We start from the raw sequence: 27,101 nt of genomic DNA on the forward strand, positions 1-27,101 counted from the left end.
TGTCACCCATATTTACATTTTCGTAAAGAATATCACAAACAAAATTAATAATTCATAATTGTTACAGAGTGGAGCCTTATTTTGATAGTCTCTTCTTAGCATAGATCTTTTAACAAGACTGGGTTTTTTCTTGCATTTAAAAAACACCAAATAAACAGTGTTCCAAATCAGCATGGTTGTCTCGTAGAAGTCTGGAAATCTTTTTTTAGGAAAGGAAGGTCTGTACACAGCAATATGTATTCTACTGATAATCATAAATTACAGAGAAGATAATGTCCTGTGAAAATGTAAGTGCTGTTTGCCCTCTTTGCCAGACATTCAAAAAAAAAACCACAACAGATTTAGTGAAGACTAGAACATCACAGGAGGGAAAACCAGGATACATTGATTTCAACACTTAAATGGCTCCTGTGCTCAGCGAAATGGGGGAAAAAAACAACCAAAACCCATGATCCCTGCCCCACGGAAAAAGCAATTTCTACATAAGCCTTTCCAAAAGAAGCCAGGAAAAGAAAGGGGAAAATACTGTGAAAAGAGAAGTAAAGCAGACCTTTCTCTGAAGCATTTACTAAACTAATATATTCAAGGCATGGGGTAGAGAGAGAAAACTGAAAAAAAAAAATACTGATCAAAACCACCTTCTGTCACAAATTATACCCTGCCCAACAACACCTTATAGCTCTACCATATGGATAAAAACGCAGTGCAGTGTCGATGGAGAACTCAGAACACTGATTTGAAAGCTAACAATAAGGAAGGGGAGGGAGAATTTTCTCCCTTAGCTGGAGTTCTACCAGGAGTAATAAAACAAAGACTTTGTTAGCAGAATACATGCTGGCTAGTAGATGAGGACTGCATGCCAGTCACTTACAGTATAAACAGGCCAGCCAGGGTGGTAATTCATTTCATCTGCAAATCTGTATGTGTTTTGGGTCTTCTCCAAGACAGTCACAAATCCTGGCATCTGGAATTAACTCGAAACTCAAATAAAAAGCACGTTGCACTGGCTTGTCTTTTCCTAATGCCAGTAATGCTGCTACAGACTTAAAAATGAGGGTACAGTTGTCTGCAGTCATGGGGGAGATGGGGTTAGAAATGCTGAAGAAACTTCTGAGGGAAACTGGACACTTTGCACTTTTGCCCCATCCGGATGTGTCTTTCAGTCTGTGATAGAGGATTGGAATTGTTGATTAACATTTGACATTCCCAAGAGGGGCCTACCTCCATGGAGCCCCTCTTGTCATCTCTGCAGCACAGACGTATTTGTGTGCTTCCTTACTTCATCATGCCGCGTTTTATCCCAGCTCTTCACCTTTGTTACCTCTGCTTTTCCTATCTTTGTGTTCATGTACCTTTATGTTAGTTCCTTCCTTGGAACACCCTACCCAGCACCATCCATAAAAACATCACGCTATCCCTCATATTACTGTTGAAGATCTGTTTCTGCTGTGCTGCTAACTGGAAATGCTGAGTGATACCAGCTAGCTAAAAGAGCTGGAAGGAGAGAAGCGTTTGGGTGTTGTAAATGCATTTTCTTAGTGGTATTTGCCTCCCCTTCCCACCTGTGATGGCTACACCTGCCTATTACAGCCTAGCTCAGCTAGATAGTATGCTTTTAGTGGCAAGGATTGTTTAGCTGTGTGCTTGCACTGTTCTTAGCCCAGTGGGGCTCCCAATCTGACTTAGAGCTTCTTGATCCTACTATCGTACAAATAATAGAGAGCGGTAATGATAGTAGCCTTTGTAATGTGTGTTGTCCTTGGAGAGCGTGGGCAGAGCCTTTAAAGCCAAGCTCTCTGATCTTTGTGGGTTTCTTACTTTGTGGCAGGGACAACAGGATCCTAGTGATGACTGGTCCAAGAAAGCTTCACACCTCTCTGCCTCCCTTCTGCCCTGTACCATTTTGCATGATTTCTGCCATCTCATCACACTGCAGCTGTCACACAGGGGGATAATGTTTCATTTTCCTGGCTCATTCTGTGAAGTAAGTTAAAAGTAGGTGAATCACACTACCTGCAGAAAGAAACAATGGGCTAGTTACCAACACAAGTTAGTCTCATTTCACTGGAAACTAGGACAACCTGGACTAACTGTAGTATTGGTTTAAAGCCTTGTAAAGTTACCCCTTACATCGGTCACTGGAGCAAAGTTAGACCTTACATCAGTCATTGGAACACCTGTGAATAAATACAGCTGGAGAGGCTTGCAAGCAACTTACCAAGCAAGTAACTTTTGAGAGCTTAAAGCTGCAGAAAGGAAATTAAAAAGTCAGCAACTGTGGTCACCCTTGCGTGGGAGAAATAAAATAAGACCAGACTAGTTAATTAATGGAAGGGATTATTTGTTGACTCAAATAAGAGAAGAAATGCCTGGATTTTTTTTAAAGATTGCCTTAGACAAAACAACTTATAGCTAGTTTTACTACTAACAATTTTAATCTCATTCCTTTCTTTGGTAGTATAGCTAGCAGCTCCTAGACTGCTGAGCCAGGGTTATTTTGTAGGTCATTTCTAACAACATTTTTTTTGGAGGGGGCTAATAAACATTGGAAAGCAAGTCCAAACGATGTTCATTTACAAAGAGAGGAGTCCAGTTTGGTAGAAGACCATCTCTGAAGAAGATTACCATTGGTTCTGAAAAACAAGATAACACTTTCATGTAAGCTAAAAGAATGGTATTTTGCTTGGCTAGTTCATTCAACAAATAATCTTCATTCCCTTTTAATGAGGCATAGTTCTGCTCAAACTTTTCTGTCCATAAACTACCTACAGGAGATGAAGTTTTTGGGCTGATCAGTAACACAGCACATGTGCCTTCTGAGTGAAAAAGGAAATGAAAATTTTCCACCCAAAGTGGCAGAACCATTTTTGAAAAAAACCCACAAATTATTTCTATTAATACTAATAGCAGACCTGTGTATCTCTGATGAGAACCAGAAATTCTTCAAAGTGAGAGTCTTCTAACGCACAGTACAGAAATAGACATTTCACCACATGAAGTAATTTAAGAATTCACAGTATGGCAGACACTAAATATTAGAGACTAGAATGTAATTCATTTCTCAATCTGAAGAGGAGGTGGGATGCCAGGAAGGAGCTGAGTAATCAGTAAACTTCAGAAATGGAGACTCCAATGTTAAGAAAAAGGTAATGGAACAGGTCTGATAGACAAAAATAAGTGAAATAAAATCTTTAGGTGTTTCATGGATACTAGTTAAAAATATTATCACTGAGTCTTGCAAGTACTGAACAAAATGGGACCCATGAGGGAAAGTCATAAATCAGGCCAGTTGAATGCCATTTTTTTCTAAGTGAAGGAAAAAAAGATATTTCACCTTTTAAGTGCTGCAGTAGCAAAAGCCACAAAGAATGGGCAATAAATAAGTAAAAGGGAAAATGGAATAGCTGAGATTAATTAGAAAGTAAATAACTAAGGGTATGGAACCAAACAGTGTTACTGTCTTCCCCTTTATTAAATGCAGGAAGCCTGTGAAATATTTTGCTCTGTTTTGTGGCACCTTGGGGTTTATCTGTAAGTGTATCTCTGTTTCTCATTTCTGGCAGGAAGCACTCTAGTTTCTTCTCATCAAGTAAGGACTTCCCAAAGTCAGCACCTTAATCCTTTTTAAACTGGCAGGAAACATTCCCTTGTCCTTTCATTTTCTAAGCCGCTCCCTTGAGCTGTCCTGCACTCACTGCTCCTAATGACCTGTTGCCTTTCTAGAGGTGGACCACAGTATATGTGCCAGTTTGGCCTTGATTCTACTAACTCCACTAGCCCAGATAGCCTCAGTAAGAAAACAGAAGTGAGGTTATTGTGCAGGGTTTAAAGTCAGGCTTCTGTGTGCAAGAATCAAAAGCTTAAAAGTAAAATGAACAAACCCAAACAAAAATCCAAACACATCACTGGGTCCAGCATTGTGAGGAAAACACAATGGGTTTAGTTCAGCTGTTGGCAACAATATGCAGCCTGTCATTGAGAACAGGTAATGACAGAGACAATTATGCAAACAGACAATTTACTGGAGTCTTGTAGCTAGATATTTTTAAAGGCTCCAGGGTGATCAAGGGTATTAAAAATTACTGTCAGACAAACAGGTTGAAACAACAACAATAACAAGACTAGAATACCAGGCCTATAATATCATGATACCATGGTGTGTAGGTAACACTGTTTCTGTAAAGAAAGATTACATTTCACTCAACCTGAGGCCAACAGCATCCTGGTTTGTATCAGAAACAGTGTGGCCAGTAGGTCTAGGGAGGTGATTGTGTCCCTGTACTCGGCATTGGTGAGGCTGCACCTCGAATGTTGTGTCCAGTTCTGGGCTCCTCACCATAAGAAGGACATCAGGGTCCTCAAGTGTGTCCAGAGAAGGGCAACCAGGCTGGTGAAGGGGCTAGAGGGCAAATCCTATGAGAAGCAGCTGAGGGAGCTGGGGATGTTTAGCCTGGAGAAGAGGAGGCTGAGGGGAGACCTTATCACCACCTACAACTACCTGAAGGGAGGTTGTAGAGAGGTGGGCGATGGTCTCTTCAGCCAGGTGACAGGAGATAGGACAAGGGGAAATGGCATGAAGCTGTGCCAGGGCAGGTTCAGATTGGATATTAGAAAAAATTTTTTTACTGCAAGAGTTATCAGGGCCTGGAACAGGCTGCCCAGGGAGGTGGTTGAGTCACCTTCCCTGGATGTGTTTTAAGAAAAAGGTTGATGAGGTACTTGGGGATATGGTTTAGCATAGGATGGGAATGGTTGGATTTGATGATCTTCAAAGGTCTCTTCCAACCTTGTGCTTCTGTGATTCTGTGATTAGCACTGAGAATTCCAGTAGGGTGGTGTACCCTGAAGGCCATAATGAACATGAGCCAGCAGTGTGCTCTTGCAGCTTGGAAGGCCAATTGTATTCTGGGCTCCATCAGAAGACAATGGATTAAAACTAAAGGAAGGAAGGTTTAGATTAGATATTAGGGGGAAGTTTTTTACAGAAAGAGTGGTGAGGTGCTGGAACAGGCTGCCTAGAAAGGTAGTGGATGCCCCATCCCTGGAGGTGTTCAAGGCCAGGTTGGATTGGGCCCTGGACAACCTTGTGTAGATCCGGGCCCGAGGTTGTTGGCCCTGCCTGTGGCAGGGGGATTGGAGCTCTATGATCCTTGGGGTCCCTTCCAACCCAGACCATTCTATGATTCTATGATTCTATGACCAGCAGGGACAGGGAGATGAATGTCCCTCTCTACTCTACCCTCATGAGGCCCCATCTGGAGTACTGTGTCCAGATCTGGGGACCCCAATAGAAGAAGGATGTGGAACTGTTGGAGAGGGTTCAGAGGAGGGCCATGAAGATGATTAGAGGGCTGGAGCACCTGCCCTATGAAGACAGGCTGAGGGAGCTGGGCTTGTTCAGCCTGGAGAAGAGAAGGTGGCAGGGACACCTCATTGCAGCCTTCCAGTACCTGAAGGGAGCGTACAAACAGGAATGGAATCAGCTTTGTAAAAGGGTAGATAATGGCAGGACAAGGGAGAAAGGATTGAAGCTAAAGAAGGGAAGGTTTAGATTACATATTAGGGGGAAGTTCTTTACAGAGAGAGTGGTGAGGTGCTGGAACAGGCTGCCCAGAGAGGTGGTGGATGCCCCATCCCTGGAGATGTTCAAGGCCAGGTTGGATGGGGCCCTTGGCCATCTTGTCTAGATCATGCCTGGATGATGATGACCCTGGCTGTGGCAGGGGGGTTGGAACTCTCTGATCCTTGGGGTCCCTTTCAACCCAGACCATTCTATGATTCTGTGAAGAGCAGACTGTAGAAGTAACCAGTCTTAGAAATGACATCTAAAAATACATTGCTTGTTGTTGACTTTGCACTCTTCCTTGCTTGGGTTTCAGATTTAAGAGAGGACTGTGAAGTCCTTATCATGTCTGACCATTTGTATTGTATTTGATTCACTGCTTCCTGTTTGCCAAGTTCAACTCAACAGCTGCCTTTTGCAAAACGATACTCTAGATGTCTTCTAAATAACTGCTGCACTTTTGAGTGCTGAGCAGATTACAGCAATATAGAGTTTAACAAAATTATTTTTGTATGACACAAGGAAAATAAAAATAGAACCGTTTATAACAAAATTTTATACATCTGCACTGAGGGAAATACAGAGACAGATTCTGTTCCCTTTACTCATCCAAAGTGAGAGTTTTACTAATTTGGAATTGTATTATGTATTAGCAATAGAGGATTGCTGTCGAACTGATACTCTAGTGAGACTGGGCACAGAGAGAGGCAGCAGATCTTCTCTGACTTAGCACTCACACAAACTAGCATGGCCAGAGTTTTCCAAAGAACCCAGTTCCTGCAGGTAGCTTGAGATATATTTTGATTAAAGGTATTTACCTTTTCTGTCAGCAATACAAATTGCCACATTTTCCTAGCATTCCACCTGGTAAAGAGTTTTGAAGGTGTAGCCCAAAAGTGTAACTGTGAGCACTCAGAAGTATTCACAGTCTTAGAATATCCTGGTTACACCTGAGAAGAAATACTGGTAATATTTTCATTGTATGTTTCAGAGAATCTCTCTGCATGTGACCTGATCACTGATTTCCTTTCTTTTTTTTAAAAAAAAAGGAAGTCAAGAAACAAGTAAAATGTAATTGGTGCTTTCAAAATCCTCTGTGAAACCCAGTGAGATAAGAATGTGGTCTTTAAATATTACACCTCACTGAGGTTTTACTCTTCCTTCTCCCTTTCAAAAAAATGCTATAGCAGGAAAATGATCCATAAATCCCTGTGTCCACTTTATGGCATGGTGCCTCAAATGATTAATGCTGTCACGTTTTGATTAAAAAAAAAAAGTCCATAAAAAATAAAATCAGTTTAGTGAATTGAATGTTGCTTCCTTAACATTTTTCATCCTGAACTCATTTAGTAGAGGAAATGGATATTTCATCAGACATGGATTTGACGTTCCATCACATTATACAGTAAACACTACAAACGATGTTATTTTTTTTAAATGGAGAAGCTGGAAGAGCTAAGACAGTAGCTGCTGTAAGGCAGTGGTTATCTCATTTAAACAGATATTAAATGTGGGTGCCAGTGGTGTGATCATCAGCTGCTTCCCACTTTGTGAATAAATTGCTTAGAAGGAGTCTTTTTGCCTACCAGATGTGACCTAGATTTAGATTTCCAAAGGCAAAAAAAAAAAGTCTATTGTGTAAAAAACAATTGCGGGTAAAATGCATGGTAAATGAGCTTATCTCACTTTTCCAGGTGTTTAAGCTAATATGTTATGGAATTACAGCTTCATTTATGAAAAATAATTGAGGAAAATGTTCCAGCAAATCAAATTTGGGTAAAGGCTTAGGATAGTTATTGTGTTGTTAGCAAGTTTCTAAATGGCAGAAAGAAAAAGGGAAAATACAGGAATTTGTGAATTTTTGAAGAGGCCCATATAAAAGGGTCAGGGCTGTCTGTGGTACCCCACCAGTATTGTGTTCTTACCAAATGTCATGGAACAATATGAAGAATTATATTGCTGTCAATGCATATGAAAGCAGGATTTTTTCTTAAAAGATCAAGCATTGATACCTGTCGGCCCTGGATAAGACTAATGACATCAGTAGGTTAAATGTATAAACATTTAAAGAATAACATCCTTATTCTTTTTCTCTCTCCTCTTTTCCTTTTACTGATTCCATAGGGGCTGCCACTCGAAAACCAGACCCAGAGCCTGAGAAGCAGACCGACCATACCGTTAAAATTGCTGGAGTCATTGCAGGCATCTTGCTGTTCGTCATTATATTTCTGGGGGTCGTGCTGGTAATGAAGAAAAGGTGAGAAATTAGTAGATGTTTTCTATGTATATATTCATATTACAGCATCTCCTACAGCAGTTCTTAGCTTGATATTGGCAAAAGTATCCAGCCTCCTTTGTGCCCTTTGCCTCAGCATTTAAGAAATACTGCTCCCTCCCACCGCCAGAGATTTGTTAGGATTTCATGAAACCACAATATCTGTTTCATCCCACAGCATTTTCTAGGAATTAATGTTTGCGGCTTTGTTAGAGAAGAAAAACAACTTGAGGTTAATGATTCTAGCACTTTATCCATTAGTACTGCATGATGGACTCTAATAATAGAACAGCATCTCTATCCTGAAAGTGCAGTGCGAGGCTCCACTCTATTCAACAGAGGAGCTGAAAGTTAGATGTAGTTTCATTCCTGAGTGTAAAAGAAATCCTCAGTCAAAAAGGAACTAGAGCTGAGGTAATTTGTGTGAAGAATGGGGTCTGTATTGTTCTGTGTAAACTCCATTCCCTGAAAACAAATGGAAACGTTGCAGTGGTGCTGAAAGTTTCCAAATCCTGGTTCAACACACACACGTTGAGATTGGTTTGCTTTGAATATAATTTGGAAACTGCTGTAACATTAGAAGTGTAAGACTTCTACAGCTGGTTGCCTTTCTCAGCACTGTAAAAGGAAAAATAATACAGGGGAAAATATCTCCTAGCTAGCTAGGTAGGTGGTATGGGTAGGAAAAAAATCCATGTGACTCTCAAAGCTAAGTCTAGGTCTGGAGAAATTCGTTAGCAAACAGAATTAAGGTTTTAGATTGTATCCTGAGTGATGCGAGATCTGCAGCTGTAGAGGTGGGGGTGTGAACCTGTGAGAGCTGTGTACAAGAGCTGAGTCATGAATTCTTCTTCCACGTCTGCCACAGTCTTTGTACTGTCCCAGAGGTCCTCACCTTTTTGCCATTTTCTTCCATTGCAAGCAATCTTGGCGCGATTTTGCTCATGCCAACACTATGGGATTTAATTGTATGCTAACTAGTTTGGCAGGTCTGAGATACTCCAAACCCCTGAGCCGCCTGAAATTCTTCCAGAATTTGAACAGTGGAGGTGCACAGCTAAGGAGGCAGCTGCCTGACAGTGCCTCAGGGCAGGCAACAGAAGTAGCTGCTTTTCATTCTCCTTGAAGACAGAAGTGGGGCCATGAGTTAGAAGGGCTTGATGCAGAGAAAGGTGAGCTGTGGCCAGGGCTGAGGGCTGGGTCATTGACAAGAGGTAGGTAAAGCAGTCAAAAGCTGCCATACAGAAGAGGTTGAGATTGAAGCCCCAGGGTCTGTCTGTCTGGGGCACTGAAAAAGACCCAGTAACCAAATCTTCTCAACAAAGTAGAGGATAGCAGAGTTAGAATCTGTTCTGACTTTGCAGTACTCTTCCCACTTGTGATTTCTTACATCATTCATAGCTTCAATTTTAACAGTTCAACTCCCAAACTCCTCCCTAGGGCCAGATGCAGTACTTGGCATGCAGGGAGGAAGGCTTCTCGCATTTTTCTGGCCAATTCTTCACACAATTCCTGACCAGCATTCATCACCCTCTCTGTTCCCAGTTCTGAACCTCTCCTTAAGCATTTGTGCCAAAGGTAGAATATATTCACCTAAGGGAGACAAGTTCTCTTAATCTGGAAGGGAGAGTATAGCAAAATCATCCGAATTAGTTTCAAAGTAAATAACGTGTCAGGGTCTCTGGCTAAATGGCTGCTGTGCTAACTCTTGCTTCATTCTCTAGGGAAATGCTCTTTGATAATCTAATTGGTAGAGGCAGGAAGGCTCAAGTCCTAAGTGTTTGCGTGTTAATGCAGAAGGATACTTGATTTCTTCTGTCTACCCCAGCACAGTAATTATTATTCATAGTAATTCTGTTGTTAGAAGAAGAGTGCATTATGTGAGCTTCTTTGGGGTTTGGAATAAATCTGCTTGTGACAGAGATGAAACTATTGAAAGTACAAGTCTGGGAACTCTGTTACCAAATACATACAATTTCATTGTGTAGTACAGAAAGAATGATGCCCATAACTTAAATATATCCAAGAATGATGCTGCAGCCTTGAACAAAACAAACTGTGAAATGAGTTGAAGTGAATATTAAAAAGTAAGAATGGTTCATCTGTGTAACAGAATGTGACTAGGCTTTAATGAGAGTTTCAGGAGGTAGGTATATTGTGTCCCAGACCTCTAAAGCAGATGCTGCAGCATAGAAGGTCTTGAATACAATTACACTCGTGGCTTAAGCAAAAGATGAACCGATTATTCAATAAATTGTTATTGGTGCATTAATTCACTGTGCTGCTGAGAGCCCCTATGGTTTCACCTTGGTTCAGTTACTGTGTATACATTATGCATTTGAAGAAAATGTATAAATCATTCTGCAAGCTTAGTGTAACTGTAGTGGGTTTGCAATTTTATGATACTTTAGGTGCTACTTTATGAAACAATCTTATCAAGCTAGTGTGCCATTTGTCTATTGCACTTGATCATTTTATTTCATTTACTTTATCAGGAGTTTTACTGAAGTAAAGTTCTGATTGAAAAACTAAAATAGCACCATGTAATTCAATGGCACCTTTCCCCTGAGAACCACTTTCCTCTCTGCACTATTACATGCAGACTCTGTGGGCTACAACACTAGGTTTGGCTGTGCTGAGTCTACGTGCTCTGAAACATGTCTTTCTTTAGGTTGCCTACAGCAACATCCCATTCACACTCCACTATCCCAAGGCATGTCCTAAGACATGTGCTGTCTGTTACTCATTCTTTCATGGAAGTGGGTCCTTGTAGACTTGATCTCCAGACCTCACCAGTAGATTAAGTCTACTCTGTCTCTGGGGCTTCACGGTGCTTAATTAACTTAATTTTAAACTATTTCTTTCCATTGTCAAGAGATTTGAGAAGTGGTTTTACTGTACATGGTAACCACATCTTTGTCCAACATATTCCTTCAATAGCAAGCTCAGTTCAGCCAGCAGCCATTCTTTGCTTGGTCAGTGCCAGGCACCTCAGATTTTCTCAGATCAGCCTCTTTGATAATTCAGTAGCCAAGTAGGCAAACACAGAGTTTTCAGTGCAGCACAGACATCTTTGGGGTATGACTGCTATTAAAGCAACAGGTACAGAAGTTCTGCAAACATCAGTAGTTATTAGGCATCACTATTAATTTCACTATATAGTGGTCTTTTGAAGTAATTATGTGGTAAACCCGGTCACAGACATATTAGGTGGCCTAACTGTTGGGTTTATCATGTGGAGTCATTAGTGAGGGCACTGAAACATTTTCTGTGTGGATGCTCAGTCTTTGACTAAAGTAAACCAGGTTAGTGTGCTGGTCACCTGAGTCAGTGAAAGACTGTTAGTTCTTTCCTGGTTTTCTCCCCACTTGATTGTTCAGAGGCCTTTGTCTGTTCTGCTCTGTCTTTATCCATTTAACTGCATTCCAGCATAATGATGTCATGTGATGTAGACTAAGAACCTGCCAGATGTTCCTAATACCAATAGGGACGTATCAACGAGATATGATAGATTTTTCTCTGTGAAGTCAGAATAATTCCAGAAGGCTTTCCTCTCCTCAGCTGCACTCTGAATCTCTCATATAAGAGTTAACACAAAGTCAGTGGAAACCAATACATGTGTTTCCACAATATTGCTCCACAATAAAGTGGATTTTGAATCTGATTCTGAATATTAAATCTCAGGCAAGACCCTTGATCTCTGCCAGTCTTTGATATACCTGCATAGGACTTTATAAAAAAATAAAAAATAAAAAATGCAGCAAGCAATTTCACCTTCTGGTCAACTTAAAGTAGAGCAGTGAAAATGAGAGAAGTGTTCCCACAACCTTTGAAAAAGAATAGCAATTACATAAAGACTTGAAAAACTGAGAACCTTTCTGCTTTATTCTTTTTTGCTCTTTTCCTTTTTTTGTATGTATTCTATTTCAGCTAAGTTTAAAAAAATATGTAGACGTTAAGAAATTAGATTTATTGGTCCAAGGTTTGCTTAAAAGTGTATATGCCTTTTGGGTAGCTGTTTCTTTTAGGGCTACCAACTTGCTGCTGCAGTGGGAGCTCAATAAGGAAGCGATTATTAAAATTTAATTACAGTGGCTTCTCCTTTGGTTGTAGAATGGAGTTTTTCTGATCACTGCATTTCTCCATGAAATTGTTATTTTCTTTTGCCTGCCTTTAGTTTGTATTGTCAGCTGTCTCTATGCCTGAGCCTTCCAGTAGTTTCTAATATATGTAGTTGTGGCATCTGTTTAACTAAGAGACCCTGGTTCTTGGATTTTGCTGTTGGTGGAGCTGGGCTGGGAATGCATTCGTCCCACTCCCTGATAGCAAATCAGTTCAGTACCTCTGCCAACAATTTCAAGCAGTTAGGATAGACACTGGAGACAATGGGGCTGAGAGAAAACTCCAGACTTCTCCCAGTGCTACCCCTGAACCTTGTTTTTCCCTCTAGGCCAGCTACAAAAGTGAGACGATGAAAGACATCACTGGCAATTGCACAGTTGCAGAAGTTTTCCCTTCTGGTGGGACAATCCCCCTGTGGCCATCTGTGTTGGTTTTGATAAATTTTATAGCAGGGCTTTATTCTACAAGTGATATTTATGAAATTTATTTATGTCTCCAGTCCTTAAGGATATAAAAGTGCTTTATATTATCTCACTATACACAGAAACAGTTTATTGACATAAAATAACCTCTCTAGTGGGAAGTGACTGAAGAGCAATGCAAAGAAGAAAGTTTGGCCAAGATTGGCCAAACACGTTGCATCTCTCTTACAGAAAAAGCGTTTTCATACATAGAAAGAGAGTTTGTATACATTATGTAGGAAGTAAAATAGAACTTGCCCACATTTCTTTAAAAATCTAAATCTTTCCATTTATGAACGATGCTTCTGCATGTGGCCTGAGGACTTGCAAGTCTAAAACTTTCAGTAGGTTTTTAATATAATCTTTTTACCTGCTTTTTTTTTTTCCCAGTGTCTTGTATTCTTGAGAGTCAAAACCCACAGTGCTCTTTTTCACGGGCATTCATATGGAAAATCTCACAACTGTAACAATATACAAATAACTGGAGCTTGAGACTTTTAATTTTTCTCATCTTACACAAATTTTCAGTGAGCCATTTACACAAATTAAAGCTCCTGGATTTTCAGCATTTTTTTCATAAGGAATAATTTATCTCCATAACATATTTGGCAGAATACTGCATATAAGTACCAGCAGTACTTCACTGATTAATTGTATTTATTGTGGTTTCTCAAATTATTATACATCTTTTAGAAGCATGAGAACATTTGTACTAATTACATTAAATCTCTGTCTTGGCAACATATGGCAAGAAACAGGGTTGGCAGTGTCATGAGATTCTAAATGAAAGTAAGAGAATGACTAATTCTGAAAAGAAGGACAGGGGAGAGATATAATTGTGACTGAAACAGAAAACAACCCCTTGCTAATAGATCAGGAAAGATGATTTGCTTTCACACAGGACCTGATCCTGTGCTCCTGACTGAAGGCAATGTGCTGGTGGAAGAAGCGTAGACCTGTTTTGCAGCTTACCCCTTACTCTATTCTTAGAGATACCTTAAAACTCAACTTTTAACAGGTGTGCATTTTTGCAGATGTGCCACGTGATGAAATATTGAGTAGCTAGTCACTTGTGTTTGAACAATACTGTTTGCATCAGAAAAATGGGAGTAAAAACTGGGAAGTATTTCTAACGGCATCTTCACACAAAGAAGATGAGAGAGAAAATTTGATGAAAGCCTAGTTTTCAAAGGGATGCCTGGAGCATGTAGCCAGAGGCAAGTTAACGTTAGTTATGGTCCTTTGCAAGGCCTGTTTACATGTTTCTCTGTAGTCAAAGGGCTGTATGCATGTGCTGTAAAAATTACAAATGCCTACGCTGTTCTTCTCAGTCTTTTATCCTACCGACGTGTGAATGCTACTTGACATTATGCTCAGAAATGTTTGAAGATCTCCAGCCTCCTCTTAATTGCAGTCAATATATGGAAAACATTTAGGTTGGAACTTGCCCCTTTTGAAGAGTTGCGGTCCTGCTTCCAGTAGGCTTGTGACTGAGGGAAGGAGAGGTGCAAAGCAGAAGAGCATAGCTGGAGGTCTTCTGTCCTTCGTCCTCGTGCGGAGCATGTCTTGGATGGAGGGTCTGGCTGTGCAAGAGGTGATGCAGGAGAGACTGTCTGGGCCTGTGTTTCTCAGGATCGTTGTGCTAGGTTCTCCAACGACTTCGTTGTGACAATATTGTGGGCAGAAATAACAGGGATACGGGCTCAGTTCTTATTTTTTCCTCTGCTGCATGGGGAAATACCACCAAAATAGTTTTAGCCATTAATGATAGCCTTTTTATTTGCGTGGCAAGAACTATTTTTTTTTTCTCTGCAGAACTTAAATGGTTATAAAAAAGGTGAGATATTAAAAAAGCAATGGGCATTGATTTTTCCTCCTTTGGGAAGAAGCTCTAGTCCTGGCAATGGAAGAACTGATTTCTTTAAGTAAAGAAAGGGCTATCCAACGATTGTACAGTACTTTGACAGGAAGAGAAGTTACTTAAAACATGTTCTGAAAATCTGCATTGTTAAACTTCTGACAACATGTTACAAGTTCCATATCTTTATTCCTAATGCAGTTGAGATGTAATTGGAGGTGGTGTATCACTTTAATTGGCAGTGTTTGTGTGTGTGTGGTATATGCAGAGATAAATACACATTAAATGTCTAATATTACTTAGATAGTTGGTCTCCTTTATGGTGGTTTTTAACAGTTGGAGATGCATAATAGATTGTGTTGCTTAAAGGTTTATGGAAATTAGATATGTCATCTGTCCCAGACATGTTGCATGATATGCCAGATATGCATTCTTGCTACCTTTCATTTGTGTCATCGGTTCTGGTCTCAATTTCATCTTGATTTTTCATACATTAATATTTGGCTTTTCTTTCCTTCCATTCCATCTTTTCCACCACTGCCTAATCCTTCCACCATCATGGCAGAAGAAGCTATCACTCCTACACTTACTACCTGTAAGTAACTTCTTTGTCATCAGAGACAGGCTTTCTGCCATGTTGTTCCATGCATAAGTAGTGAATGCTAATATGGAAAATTACTTTATGAAAGCAAACTTTGTAAAAGTTTTACCAAGGTAAAGCAGCGTGGTCAATAATGTAATGAAATACTTCACTGTATAGCCGTTTCTTGTGCCTCATACTGTGCATTAGAGTCCTTTGAATATCGTTATGTAACGAATTTTCTTAACTGCAAAGTAGCAGGTATAAATATCACTGACATGTCTATAAGAACTTTTCATGCCTAAGTAGCTATTTTTAGAATTTATTTAGTGGTTTCTTTCTCATTTGTCCTATTGAAAATGCAGCATTGGTTAGACATGTACAAGCATTTCCATTTGTTGCTGTGTACGTATTACTGCTTTTTCATGAATAATGATCATGCGTAAATGTCATGAGTTACCATTACTGGAGTGGATTTAAAAGGAGGGAGCACTGAAAAATGAGGGCAAGATGAAGCATAACTTTCAGTAAGTAATAAGTTTTCATTTTTGGTACAGTCCTTAGCAATACCATGATAAGATTCTTTATTTACCCAAAGCCTTTGTTTTGTTCCCTGCTGTCAGCAGGTGATGAATGAGAAGGGTTCTGTGAATTTAGCAAATCCCTTTCTGAGGCTATTCACCTTTTCTCGCTTTCCAGGTACAAGGGGTACATGATAGCTTTTGGATTAGTGAAATATTAGGGATCTTTCCTAACTGCAAAACGAGATGCATTTAAGCTTGTTTAATCTTGTTGGCCAGCAGAAAAATCATCTGTCCAATAGATGTCTGTCTTTTTTAAAGCTCGGGTTTAAAAGTGATGGGAAACTCTGAGGTACTTCCAAATAGGTACAGAAGATGGGGTGTTGCTTGCATGAGACAGACTGTAGTACTAGTCTTCAGGTATATATAGTAGTACCATGCTCCTGAACGACACGTATTTCAGTAATCACAAAATCATAGAATCACTTTTGTTAGAAGAGACCTTTAAGATCATTGAGTCCAACCACAGCCTAGCCCACCGCTAGACCATGTCCTCAAGCACAACATCTATAGGCTTTTTAAATACCTCCAGGGATGGTGATACCACCACTTCCCTGGGCAGCCGGTTCCAGTACTTGACTGCCCTTCCAATAAGGAAATTCTTCCTGATATCTAAACTAAATCAACCCTGGTGGAATTTGAAACCATTTCCTCTAGTCCTATGGCTTGTTACCTGAGAGAAGAGACAGACCCTCAGTTCCCTACACCCTCCTTGCAGGCCGTTGTAGAGAGCAGTAAGGTCTCCCCTCAGCCTCCTTTCCTTGAGACTAAAAAGCCCCAGCTCCCTCAGCCGCTCCTCAGAGGACTTGTGCTCCAAAACCCTTCACAAGCTTCATCGCCCTCCTCTGGACGTGCTCCAGCATCTTAATGTCTTTCTTCTAGTGAGGGGCCCAGAACTGACCACAGTACTCGAGGTGCAGCCTCACCAGAGCTGAGTGAAACGTTTTTATTTAAAACAATGTTAAGTTCCTCAAGTTCTTTTTTAATGGCTCTTCAAACTTTATAAATAAGTATTTTTGCTATTGATAATTTGAAAAAGCATCAAACATTCATTTATAGAATTTAGGAGAAAATTAGCAAATGTTTTCTAAATTGAAAACTTGGTAAGGAGAACCATGCTTCAAATGAATTAAAGCAACTAAAATTTAAACCTCTTAGTTGAAATTCCCTAAGCCTTCTGAATATATTGAAGCTGCTCATTTACTTGGTAATTCAGATTTCATATTACATTATTTGACACTTTACATATAGTGCAATTTTTTTAAACTGTTCTTTAAAGCACTGTATTAATGTGAAGGTCAGAAAAAATTATCTCCTCCACAGATACAGTATTTCAGAATTTGTTCCCAAGATGAAAAGACCATATTTTCCATTAAATACGCCTTTAAAAAGCCACAGTTTGAGACCATTTAAATGTTGTTTTTAAAATGTCAGAAGAATATAATATAGTAAGTCATATAGTTTGTTGTTGCTATAATAAGTAAATATATTTAAATTAATATTTTAATGTGATTCATGTCTCAAGGCTAAGCCGAAAACCAAAATTGAAACAAATAGAACATTAAATGAAACACTGTTTCATTATTCAAAGAAACTGGATTATTTTTTTTTTTTTCTGCTGAGAGTGGCAAATATGTGAATGGCAATGTTTCTGTGAGTTTTACAAACAGATTTTATCCCCAGTTTTGCAATCACAGAGACTACTAGTAGTGGATGGAGTAGGGCTTCATTTGATGATTTGTAATACTCTCACAGTGGCTCGAAGAAAAAGAATCTCCCTTGTTGTTACTGTGGTACAAACTCAGTAACTTTGTAGTTTGGGTACATTAAGTCTTCCCAAAGCAATTTTGTGATCTTGATTGTGGATTGTTTTGCTCCCTGTCTGGCAACTGAAGGCAAGTAAGAGCCCTGAAAGGAGCAGACAGGAGCCCCCAGTAGAAGGAAATATTTTGGACCAATTTCTCCACCTGTTTACGCACCATGCAATTTCACTGAAATTGGTGGAAATCTTAGATGAATGCAGGATTCATTCCAGTTTTATTTTTAGCTGAGGAAGTTGGTATGTATTATGAAATGTTCTATATTTTGAGAAACACAATTTGAAGTACTCTGCCATTGCTGATTTACCATTTCTATACTGAGTATCATATTCAGATTTACTGATTAGTCATTGTAAATGCAAGCTGTGACATCCAAGCAAGCATCTATGCACCGAAATAGTTACTATTGTCTTGTGTGCCGCTTTCCTTATGTGCTGTGGGCTCCTTTTCCCTAGTAGACTGCAATCTCTGCCACTTCTAGATCCATCCTAAATTAAAAAGGGAAAAAATGGGCAGATGCCTGGAGCTGCTGATGAATCATCAGAGGTGGACCTACAGCTGTGCATATTTGGCAGAGAATTATTTCCATTTTATCTTGTGTTTACTAGTTAGCCAGTTGAGAGACGTTACAGGAAAGAAATTGAGTACCGCTATTGAGAATTATACTTCTTGTTAATGGGCTTAAGTGCCTCTGCCAGTGCCTTTCCTCCCACTCTTGCTTTCTGGAGAACTGGTGCATTTTTTACCTTTCACCTCAGTCAGGCAGCAGATTTATTTTTTGTGTCTGGCTGTAGTTAGTCCGGTATGAGTTCTTTTGTTCTTAAGATTAGAGCAAATTTAATAGTGTCCATTAACTCTGCAGCAGGTCTTTTGACTTTGCAGTCGATTCCAGGTGGGAGAAAAGAAGAATGGAGACGGTGCCGTTAGTGACACTTGTAATGACTGGTGTTCTCAGCAAGGCAGCTGGTGCTGGCATGACTCTGCTTTCTCCTAACACGTTCTCTGATGGGCAAAAGCCCTGCAACATGGGCCAGAAAAGGAAAAGTACATTAGTGGTTTATTATGGTCAAATGAACTAGATAATCCTGTTCTTCAGGTGACAAAGAGCGTCGTCCCTCTGCTGACTGACAGCCATTAACTTTTGCATTCGAGAGTTTAGATTTGATAAAGATTTGTGATCATTAACCATTATTCAGGAGCTAATGTAACCAGATTATTCATACACATTCCAACACCAGACAGCAAAAGGAGTGTTGGACCACCTGAGTTTACTCAATGGACTGGCACCGGATAGGGAGCTTGAGGAATTCAATTCATCCCAAATTCTGGGGCAGATGGTTTCGGGTTGTGGCTGTTGTAAATTGCTTTTTAGAAAAGGTTTTGTTACATTACTATGAGTAGGATGTACTCCTAATTAAAATACAGAGTTGTGAGGGTAGCTTTTGATGTTGTCCCTCAGCTTGAACTTGATACCTAAATGGCATGTTATGATTATTATTGAAATTAAGTACTTATGCAACAACAGTGCTGCACAGCAGTTAGGCGCATAATTTTATTCTATTTTTATGCCTTTTCACAAGTCATTTCAACTTGTGAAAGGTGAAGTGGGGAAATAAAAGACAATTACTGCCCAGTATTCTTAGAAAATAGTAATAATATTGGTATCTTATACGGTATGAAGTCTGATATTGCCTGTCCCATCTAGTTTGGTGACTTATGACAGAAGTGCATCACAGGCATGTCCTCTGTATGGAAATCTCAATCCAGAAGGCTAATTCAATATTGAAGTATTATTAAAATGGGCTGTATGACTAGAGGACCTATTGCCTGCTACTTTGTATAAAACTTGGAGAGGACAAAGTTCCTCCTGAAAGAAAATTAATTCTGCAAACATTGAGCTTTTTCATATAAATGCGAATAAAAGCATACTCTCTTTTTCATGAAAATTTGGTAGTTTGGGAATCCAGTTGAAGGATGGGTATCTGACTTGAGCTCAGGAGCCAGCTTGTCTGTTACCAGTTTAGTTACCTCTGTGTCTCTTGCTTCACTAGCAGTTTTTCAGTGATGGCTTCTAGAGCTCTGTACAGAGACTTCCTTTGTGGCTCATTTTCCCAATCCCGTTGTGACTCACCTAGTAGCTCTGACAGAAAGAACAGGGTTAGCAAATTTGCAAAATGACCCTCATAATTACAGTCATAAAATTTCAAAAAAATCAATGATGTTGAATCTCTTAACAGTGATTTCTGGATAATTCCAGGAAAAATGCAGTCATCACATATTAAACTTAGGTAGTAATGTGAAAATAGCGAGAGAGGTGAGAAATAGTCCTGTATTCTCAACTGTAGGTGCCGCTGGAACTAGAATAAGTTCATCAGTTGGCATCTTGCAGGTGAAGGAGAGAGCATGGAACAGAAAAACATGAATGTGTTTGAACTGTTGGATGTGTTTTATCTGTTAGACTAAGCCTGTGATCTCTTCTGAACCTTTAAATGTGAGAAGTTATATAGAATGGTGTCATAGAATCATGTAACCCAAATATAAACATGGATTTCAGTAATTGTCGTGTAAGCTAGACGGAAATGATTTGGGGGTGTCCCATGAATTTTGTTGTATCAAGCAAAGATTAGAATGCTGAATCTTTGGATACTGAGATCTGTGGGTAATATGCACTGCCCAGAATAGCAAGGTGAAAAATGCATTAGTGGGCTGTGTGCCATATGCTTTGAGTACAGAGGTACGAAATCTAACTATCGTGCAGAGGTACTGAGCAATCTCAGAATCAGAATTTTATTGTTAGCTAAAATACAACACATCATTTTTAAACGTCTGTCTGAAGTCGTTACTTCTTATGCTGATGCCTTGTGTCTTCTGTTGCTTTTGGATCTGAGGCTTATGTTCCCATTTCTCTGTAGAAAAAAATTGTAAGTAATCCTTAACACTCCCAGTAAGTAAATCCTTTATTTTATTATATTAGCTCTTTCTGAAGTTTGTGATTCCCCCCAGGGTAGTGATCTGACTATATGAAATAGCTTTCTTGAGATTAACAGAGATCAAATCATTCACATGGGAGAATAGCTGTGCTTTAGTTCATCTTTTTTGGGCATGTTCAGATACTCCAAGTTACTTCTCCAGTGCCTACATGTAGGAAACCCGTAGTCACTTCTGAAGTTACCCAGAGTTTTCACAACCATGCTAGCCCAGATGTGTTGAGTGAAAAAACATAATCTGTAACGCGCTGCGAGTTTGAGTTTTTCAAAATAAGTGAGTATTACAGAGAGAGTGAGGTGAAGCATGAGAAGTGATTGATTGCTATGCTGGTCACACAATCACACTCACTTACTGTCCTTGCTCCCTCAGTGTCAATCGGTAAATTTGCAGATGAGCTGGGATTTGGAGATCTTTCTGTGCTTAAAGGAGCAGTTTCAGTTTACATTGCTTCTTTCATGAAGGGGCCAGACATTTATTGTGGGGACCAATGTAACTGTAGGAAAAATAAATGCTTATGCAGTCTAGAGACGCCTTGGTTCTTTCCACGCTAATAAAAGCTTTGTCTTGCTTTTCTAAACTAATATACAGGGATTTGATTTGAATGCTGAGAGTGCTTTTAGAAATTGTGGATTCCATATACTCTTGTAGGATAAGGCTAAATCCTTTCTTTATTATATATAACACTGAGGTGTAATTTGGAAGGGGAAGAGAGGATAGGGACAGGTGTTTGTATTAAGTAAGTAACCTTTGTGTTTGAGTATTTGTATTGCTGTGCCATATTGAGTCTTGTTCAGTTAATGTTACCGGTTTAACAGGGTGGAGTGACTTCTCTACAAAATTGTGGATGGAATTAATGCCTAAAGTAGCCTGTTGCCATTGCTTGTAGCTTCCTAAAAACTTTGGCTCCCAAATCAGTCTTGCTTACTGTCAGCAACAGTCATTCTAGGGACTGAGATTTTGCCATTATCTACCATCAGTGTCGAGTTAGGCTTTCAAAGAGGGTGTAAGGTGAATCAATCTCATTCGCTGTGTTTAAGACTTTTCCCTCAGGAAAAAGGTGCGATTCATGGAGCTTTTACTCTGAAATTGCATTTCTGCATACACAGAGAGCTGAAAGCTGACTTCACATTCTTTCACTTTACCTATCCATATAAAAAGGAGAGGTTTTCTTTATTCTAGTATTAGTATGTATTGTACAAGAGGAGTAATGGCATTGGAAACTTAGTTTCACTAAACCCCAAACCTTCCTTGATACTTTGTGTGACTGTAAATGTGTTAAAAAGAAGCTGTACTAAATATTAAGACCAAAACTCGCTTTAGAATTTATGCTTCTAAAGGGCTGTATTTTCTTAAAAGACTGAGGTGTAAGTTTTCAAAATGCCTTAATTAAATACTGAGCTAATCAACAGAAGATGTCTACAAAAGGTGGGACTACAAAATCACGTGGTGAATCTAGCATAAGACTTCTCTGCTGCAGTAAACCACGGCTTTAATCACTTTTGTAATACAGATAAAAACAACTGTAACAAGATCTTCCTGTCTGTTGAGTGATGTCAGCACAGGGCACTGAGGTAGTGTGTCATTAGTATTGCAATAATTTCTGTTGACTGATTATATTTTTGTTAGAGCTTCTTATCTGTAATCTTTCTCTGACCCTGAATCCCATGGGAGATGCTACGACTGAGATACCTTTGAGTCTATCTGCAGGGGTTATGGCCAGGTTAATGATAATCCACTTCAAGGTAGCATCTGTTAGTGTTCACTCTTAATTTCAGAATGAAAATGCTCTCATCTTGGCTCTTTTTCCTTCTCCTTTTCATTTCCTTTCTTATCTACAGCATTCCTTGAGCTCCCTTAACGTCTAGACTGCCAGATCCCTGGAGGAATAACAGTGGCCATTTGCTTCCCATAGTGTCTAGCTGACAAAAGCACCATTCATTTCCAAATTTTCTTTCTGTAATTTTTCTTGCTCACTGTTTTCCTGGAATCACGTAACTGCCATGAGAGAATCATCAGCCATAACCTCAGTTGCTTTCTTCTGCCACTCCTGGTCACTTAGGCCCTCTGCATCCATGTGTTAAGAGTCTGTGCAAGGACTCTATCTGATCAGGGTCCTTCCTAATTTCAGGGCAATAGCCCACATGCAAAATGTAGCTAAGAAGATTGCATCAGCTGTGAAATTGAGCCTCACAAAAACTAATCAAGCAAGGAAACAGAGGAATGGACTGTGCTTACAAATCTAGCAAAGCCTGGCATTTCATCAGTCCCAGACACCCCGTTGCAAATGAAAATCTTCTACAAGGCTTATCACAGACATTAGAATCATAGCTCTATTTCATTTACAAATGTGCAAGAGAGGTTTTATTATTATTATTAGACTGTAGCTTTTAGTGTATGCTACAGAGAGAGATCTGTAGGACTGTCAGAAAAGTCTTGCATAATTCTGTTAGTTCCCGTGCCAACCAGACCACAGCAGTGATCCAAATAAGAAGAGGTAGTAGCTGGAGTGGAGCAGTTTTGTAGTGCTTGTGCCAGGCACTACTTGCTCCTGCGAGTACTGAGCTGGGGAACACAAAGAAGCACAGTTATTTTTCTTTATAGCAGCTGAAGCTCAGGATTGCTTCTGCATTTGATCTGAGGTCCTTCAGTAAGGCATTGAACCAAATGCCCTGGGGTATCTAAATTAGCCTCAGTTCACCTGCAGAGTGAGGTGGCTTCTCTCCTTCTTTCTCATTCCCGGATCCCTCTGATCCCTTCCGGAGACAGCAGTTAGAGCTACCAGAGGCATCTCCGGCTTGTCTGGAGGAAAGACATTCACAAAGCATTCACTAACCTGTGCATTTCACAGCTGTACAGGAATGAGACAATGAACTGGGTTAGAACAATTATGCCTCTCCGTGTCACCCCTTGCAAAGTGATAGCGTGCTTTCCTCCTGCATGGTGATGTCGGTAGCCAAACGTAGCTCTTCCCGTTTGGAGTTGGGCAGCGTGGTCATGTGAGGTGTGATAACACATGCATGTTGACTGAAGCAAGTAAGGGTTTAATTAGGCTAGTTAGAATTTAGTTTGCTTCAAGACGTCGATTGGGTTATTGCTTTAGATATAATGGAATGTGTTTTGCAGTTGATGGTCCTATTTGGCAATTGTCTGCGAAAGGGTCACTTCAGAGGGACTAGGTTCATGTCTTAAAGTGTGTTTTCAAAAGTGGATGAAATACTGAATGTTTTGTATTTACTGAGAATTTTAAAGTAAGTTTGTCATGTTTATGGTATATCATAGAATACGGCTCTGATCCTTAGCTGTAACGTCCAGGTGTTACTGGCAGTAGAACTTTACTTTCTGCTTCCAAATAGGGAAGAGTCATGTCTGCACTTTAATATTCTCCAGATTAAGATTATAGAAGATATTTTAAACTAAGAAAAGAAGAGAAACTTATAAGGATGTCACTAAACTGTCAGGGATTACCTCCGGTATGCTAAAGAATAATAAAAGAAGGTATAGTGGTTGCATGTTGAATCCTAATAGAGGCTCCTAACAAAAATAGGTTTATCTTTTTGGTGAATATGTTTCTGTAGTTTCAGCTGCCTTTTTTGGAACCCAGAGCACTGTGAACCATTTTTGAGACCAAGAGTACAGTGCATTTGTGAAAATGGCTTGTCCAGTTCTGTGTCCACAAGGGGTTTTACCTGACTTACTCCTTAGATCCTACCATTGTCTTCCTCCCAGCTTCTTACTCTCTTTCAACCATAATGCGTGTGCCCAGCTCTTAAACCCGTCTTCTTATGCTACTCACCATTTCCTTTTTCATCTGTCTCATCTCCCTCTGCTTCTTCCTTTACATACTCCTGCCCTTTAGCCCTTTTTCCCGCAGATACTACACTGTTTTGTCCTGTCCCGAAAAATATTTTCTTAAAATAGCCTTATTTTCCTTCTCCATACTCTGCTTTGTCTCCTGAGTCTTAATGCAGTCTGCTTTGTCATTTTTTCATTCTCCATGTCCTACAGCCTCTCTCCTCAGAACCTGTAGAAGGAGAGGAGAGGCAAATCCCAGAATGTCAGAATATCCTTCTGTTAACGTGGAACCTTCTGTTGTAATTCTTTTTATTCTTGATATTTACTAAAAGGTTATTGCTTAGATAGATTTAGTCTGTGGGAACATTTAACACAGTAAAACTAAGGAAAGGCTGAGTTAAATGCCTACACCAGAATTTTTTGCGTTGGGGATTGTTTATTTTCATTGGAAATCAGTGAGCTGTTTTTGTTTGCTCATTTTTTCTTATCTAAAAATTGATTTTGCTAAGGCTTTAAAAATATTCACCTCCAGGTTGGAACTTAGCATGCTGTGTTTTACATTCAAAAAAAGAAAAAACTTTATCTTAAGCAGTTGAAAATGATGTCACCGTGGAAGTTGCAATGTAACATTAATTATAAGAAGAATACTTCAACACCCACAGTACTGTGTATTTACTTATGTCAAAACAAGATAATGCTTACTGTATTAAGAATAGCTTTTCATTTTGTGATTGCCTGTTGTTCTTTGAATCATAACCTTCACTCGTTTCTTTAATTTAGGAGAAAAAGCCATTAAACATAGATACTTCCTGAAAGTGTGTGCTGCATGAAAGCTTTAATTAAATCTACAAGTAAAGCTTTAAAAGAACAAGAATCAAATTAATTGCAACAAGGACCATGCATTTGTTTCTGTGACAGGCCTTTGCGTGCTGGAGAAAAGGCAATCTGTGTCCCCTTATCTGAATTAGTAAACTCAATATCACTTTTCATTAGCATGGTAGGTCATTGCCATGCGTCTTCAGTGTGACACTGTTTACATGTTAATGACCTCACAAATAGAGTCTGTTCCAAACGGTTTGCAGTAGTAGAAAGTTGTAAATCCATGAAGTGGAATAAACTGTCCTTTGCTTTCTGCATCATTGCTTCTTGTGAGTTCCCCTCTAGACTGAGCTTCATAATTAGGCGGCGGTATAATTAAGGCAAATTCAGTAAATGCAAATAGGGCAAAAGGATTTATGACTGATTATGGTTGTTATAGCATACCTGAAATAAATTAATTTCTAAGCATCGTTATTAGCTGACACTTCAATGACATGGAGTCTGGAAGTAAAAAGTATTATTCACAAAAAAAAATGTTCATAGCAGAAGTTAGTGTGTATGAGTCCGTGAAGATGTAATCAGATCTACAGAGTGCTGACATACCCATGAAAGCAACACAGAAAGATTCAGTAGGACGTATTGCTGTAGTTGTTTGCTGTATGATTGCTTTGTATTAGATAAGATTTTTAAGATTATAAACATATTTTTCCCCTACCATCTAATGTGATGAAACCAGCATGCTCCCTAAAATCATATCCTTAAGTAAAATGTCATATTTACATCCAGTAATTTGACTAGGCAGTGGAAAGCTTCACTGCTTTAAAGTCCTGGAATGATAAAACCAACATCAAATGAGTAAAACAAACTCAGCATAACCACTTAAATTTGATTGCCTGAAATATCTAAAGCAAGGGCCATGCTCATACCCTGCTGTGTGAATTCATTTAAGTGCTGAATGCCCTCAGTTCCCATTGACTTCAGCACCTTGCAGAATCTGGTTCCTTATTTGGATGTCTCAGCCCTTCCACAAGAAAAAGCCTGTTTTTCACCGGTTGTACGCAGTGTATACTTGGTATTGCAAGACACACACTCTGTGGTTGTGCCTGCAACAACCTTGGGAGTTGCTTTTCAGACAGAGAGTAATGGCTTCTACTTTAGCTGCTCACCTAATATGCAAAGCGGGTTTAATTATATGCTGTCCAACCCTCCCTGCTACATATTTTTCCACTTGCTGGTTCTGGGTGAAATACATACTTCCTACGTGCAGAGGTTACTAGCAAGTGTACAGTGCCCCTAGAAGCATTTATGGCTAATCTTGCCCTCAGCATGCATAATGTAACTAAGTACTAATTAAAGGTTAAAGAATAGGGATCCAGCCTGATGAATGTGTTCTGCATGGGGTCAGGTGCTACTTTTAACTGGATGGAATTGCTGGGACGCTGCGAAACCCAACTACGTGGGGCTAAAATTCGAGAGACTCCAGATTTTCTCACAGCGTAACCAAAGACTAATAAATCACTGTCTTGTCTTGGGTAATGAATTAGCTAGTTTACTCTGTTTCATATAAATATGTAATGCTGCAAGGCATACATGGGTAGAATGTAGATTTGATTTCATAAGGGACAATTTTTTTGTTTCTGCATACTGACTTCTGAAAATTCTGTATGGCCCCGTTGTGCATTTTGCTATTAAAAGCAAAGAGAGATACAGTTGTGGCAAGGCAGTGAGGTCACCATGAACATTATTGCCTCTCTCAGATCCCAGTGATAGCTGATTAAAACAATTTTTGATTACTTCTAAACATTGCTGCCATGCAATGTAAGAGAGATTTACTAGTGGAAGATGGAGCTGTGATGGAAGATGACAAACTTGGTCATTCAGTGGACGTTCAGCTACATTTTCCCAGTATTTCCAGAGGTTTTGTAGTTTTTATCTTTCTGCAAAATCTTTCACACCAGAATAGACTATAAGTTTGCAGTTCTTTGAAGCCATCCTTTCAGAAACCCTGGTGTTCACTGCTTTCCTGTAGGCTTCATCCTGGCATTAAAATCTAATAATAGCAATTGCTTTTTAAATAAGCTTCCAAATAGATTATGGAAAAAGCTTGAGAATCAAGAGGTCTGATTTCTGCCACCAACTTGCTGATGAAAGTTCTTAGACCTTTGGGTGCCATATTCTCCATATTAATTAAATTTTGATTGCTATTAACTGCTGCAAAGCAGTGGTATCAGGGCTGTTGGAG

The 27,101-nt window shown here is 39.5% G+C and overlaps 1 protein-coding gene across 1 annotated transcript in view; it reads left to right on the plus strand.

The window, feature by feature from the left end:
* The window catches only part of PTPRM (protein tyrosine phosphatase receptor type M), a gene marked incomplete at its 5' end in the record, with an annotated part of 481,602 nt that overhangs the window by 310,447 nt on the left and 144,054 nt on the right, over positions 1-27,101 (plus strand). The window contains 2 exons of the mRNA XM_084260019.1: positions 7,688-7,820; positions 14,845-14,874. Of these exons, the coding sequence (XP_084116145.1) occupies positions 7,688-7,820; positions 14,845-14,874 (163 nt within the window). The remainder of the gene's footprint in view (positions 1-7,687; positions 7,821-14,844; positions 14,875-27,101) is intronic.

Source organism: Gallinula chloropus (genome assembly GCF_964237585.1).
Source record: "Gallinula chloropus genome assembly, chromosome: 2".
Taxonomy (NCBI): domain Eukaryota; kingdom Metazoa; phylum Chordata; class Aves; order Gruiformes; family Rallidae; genus Gallinula; species Gallinula chloropus.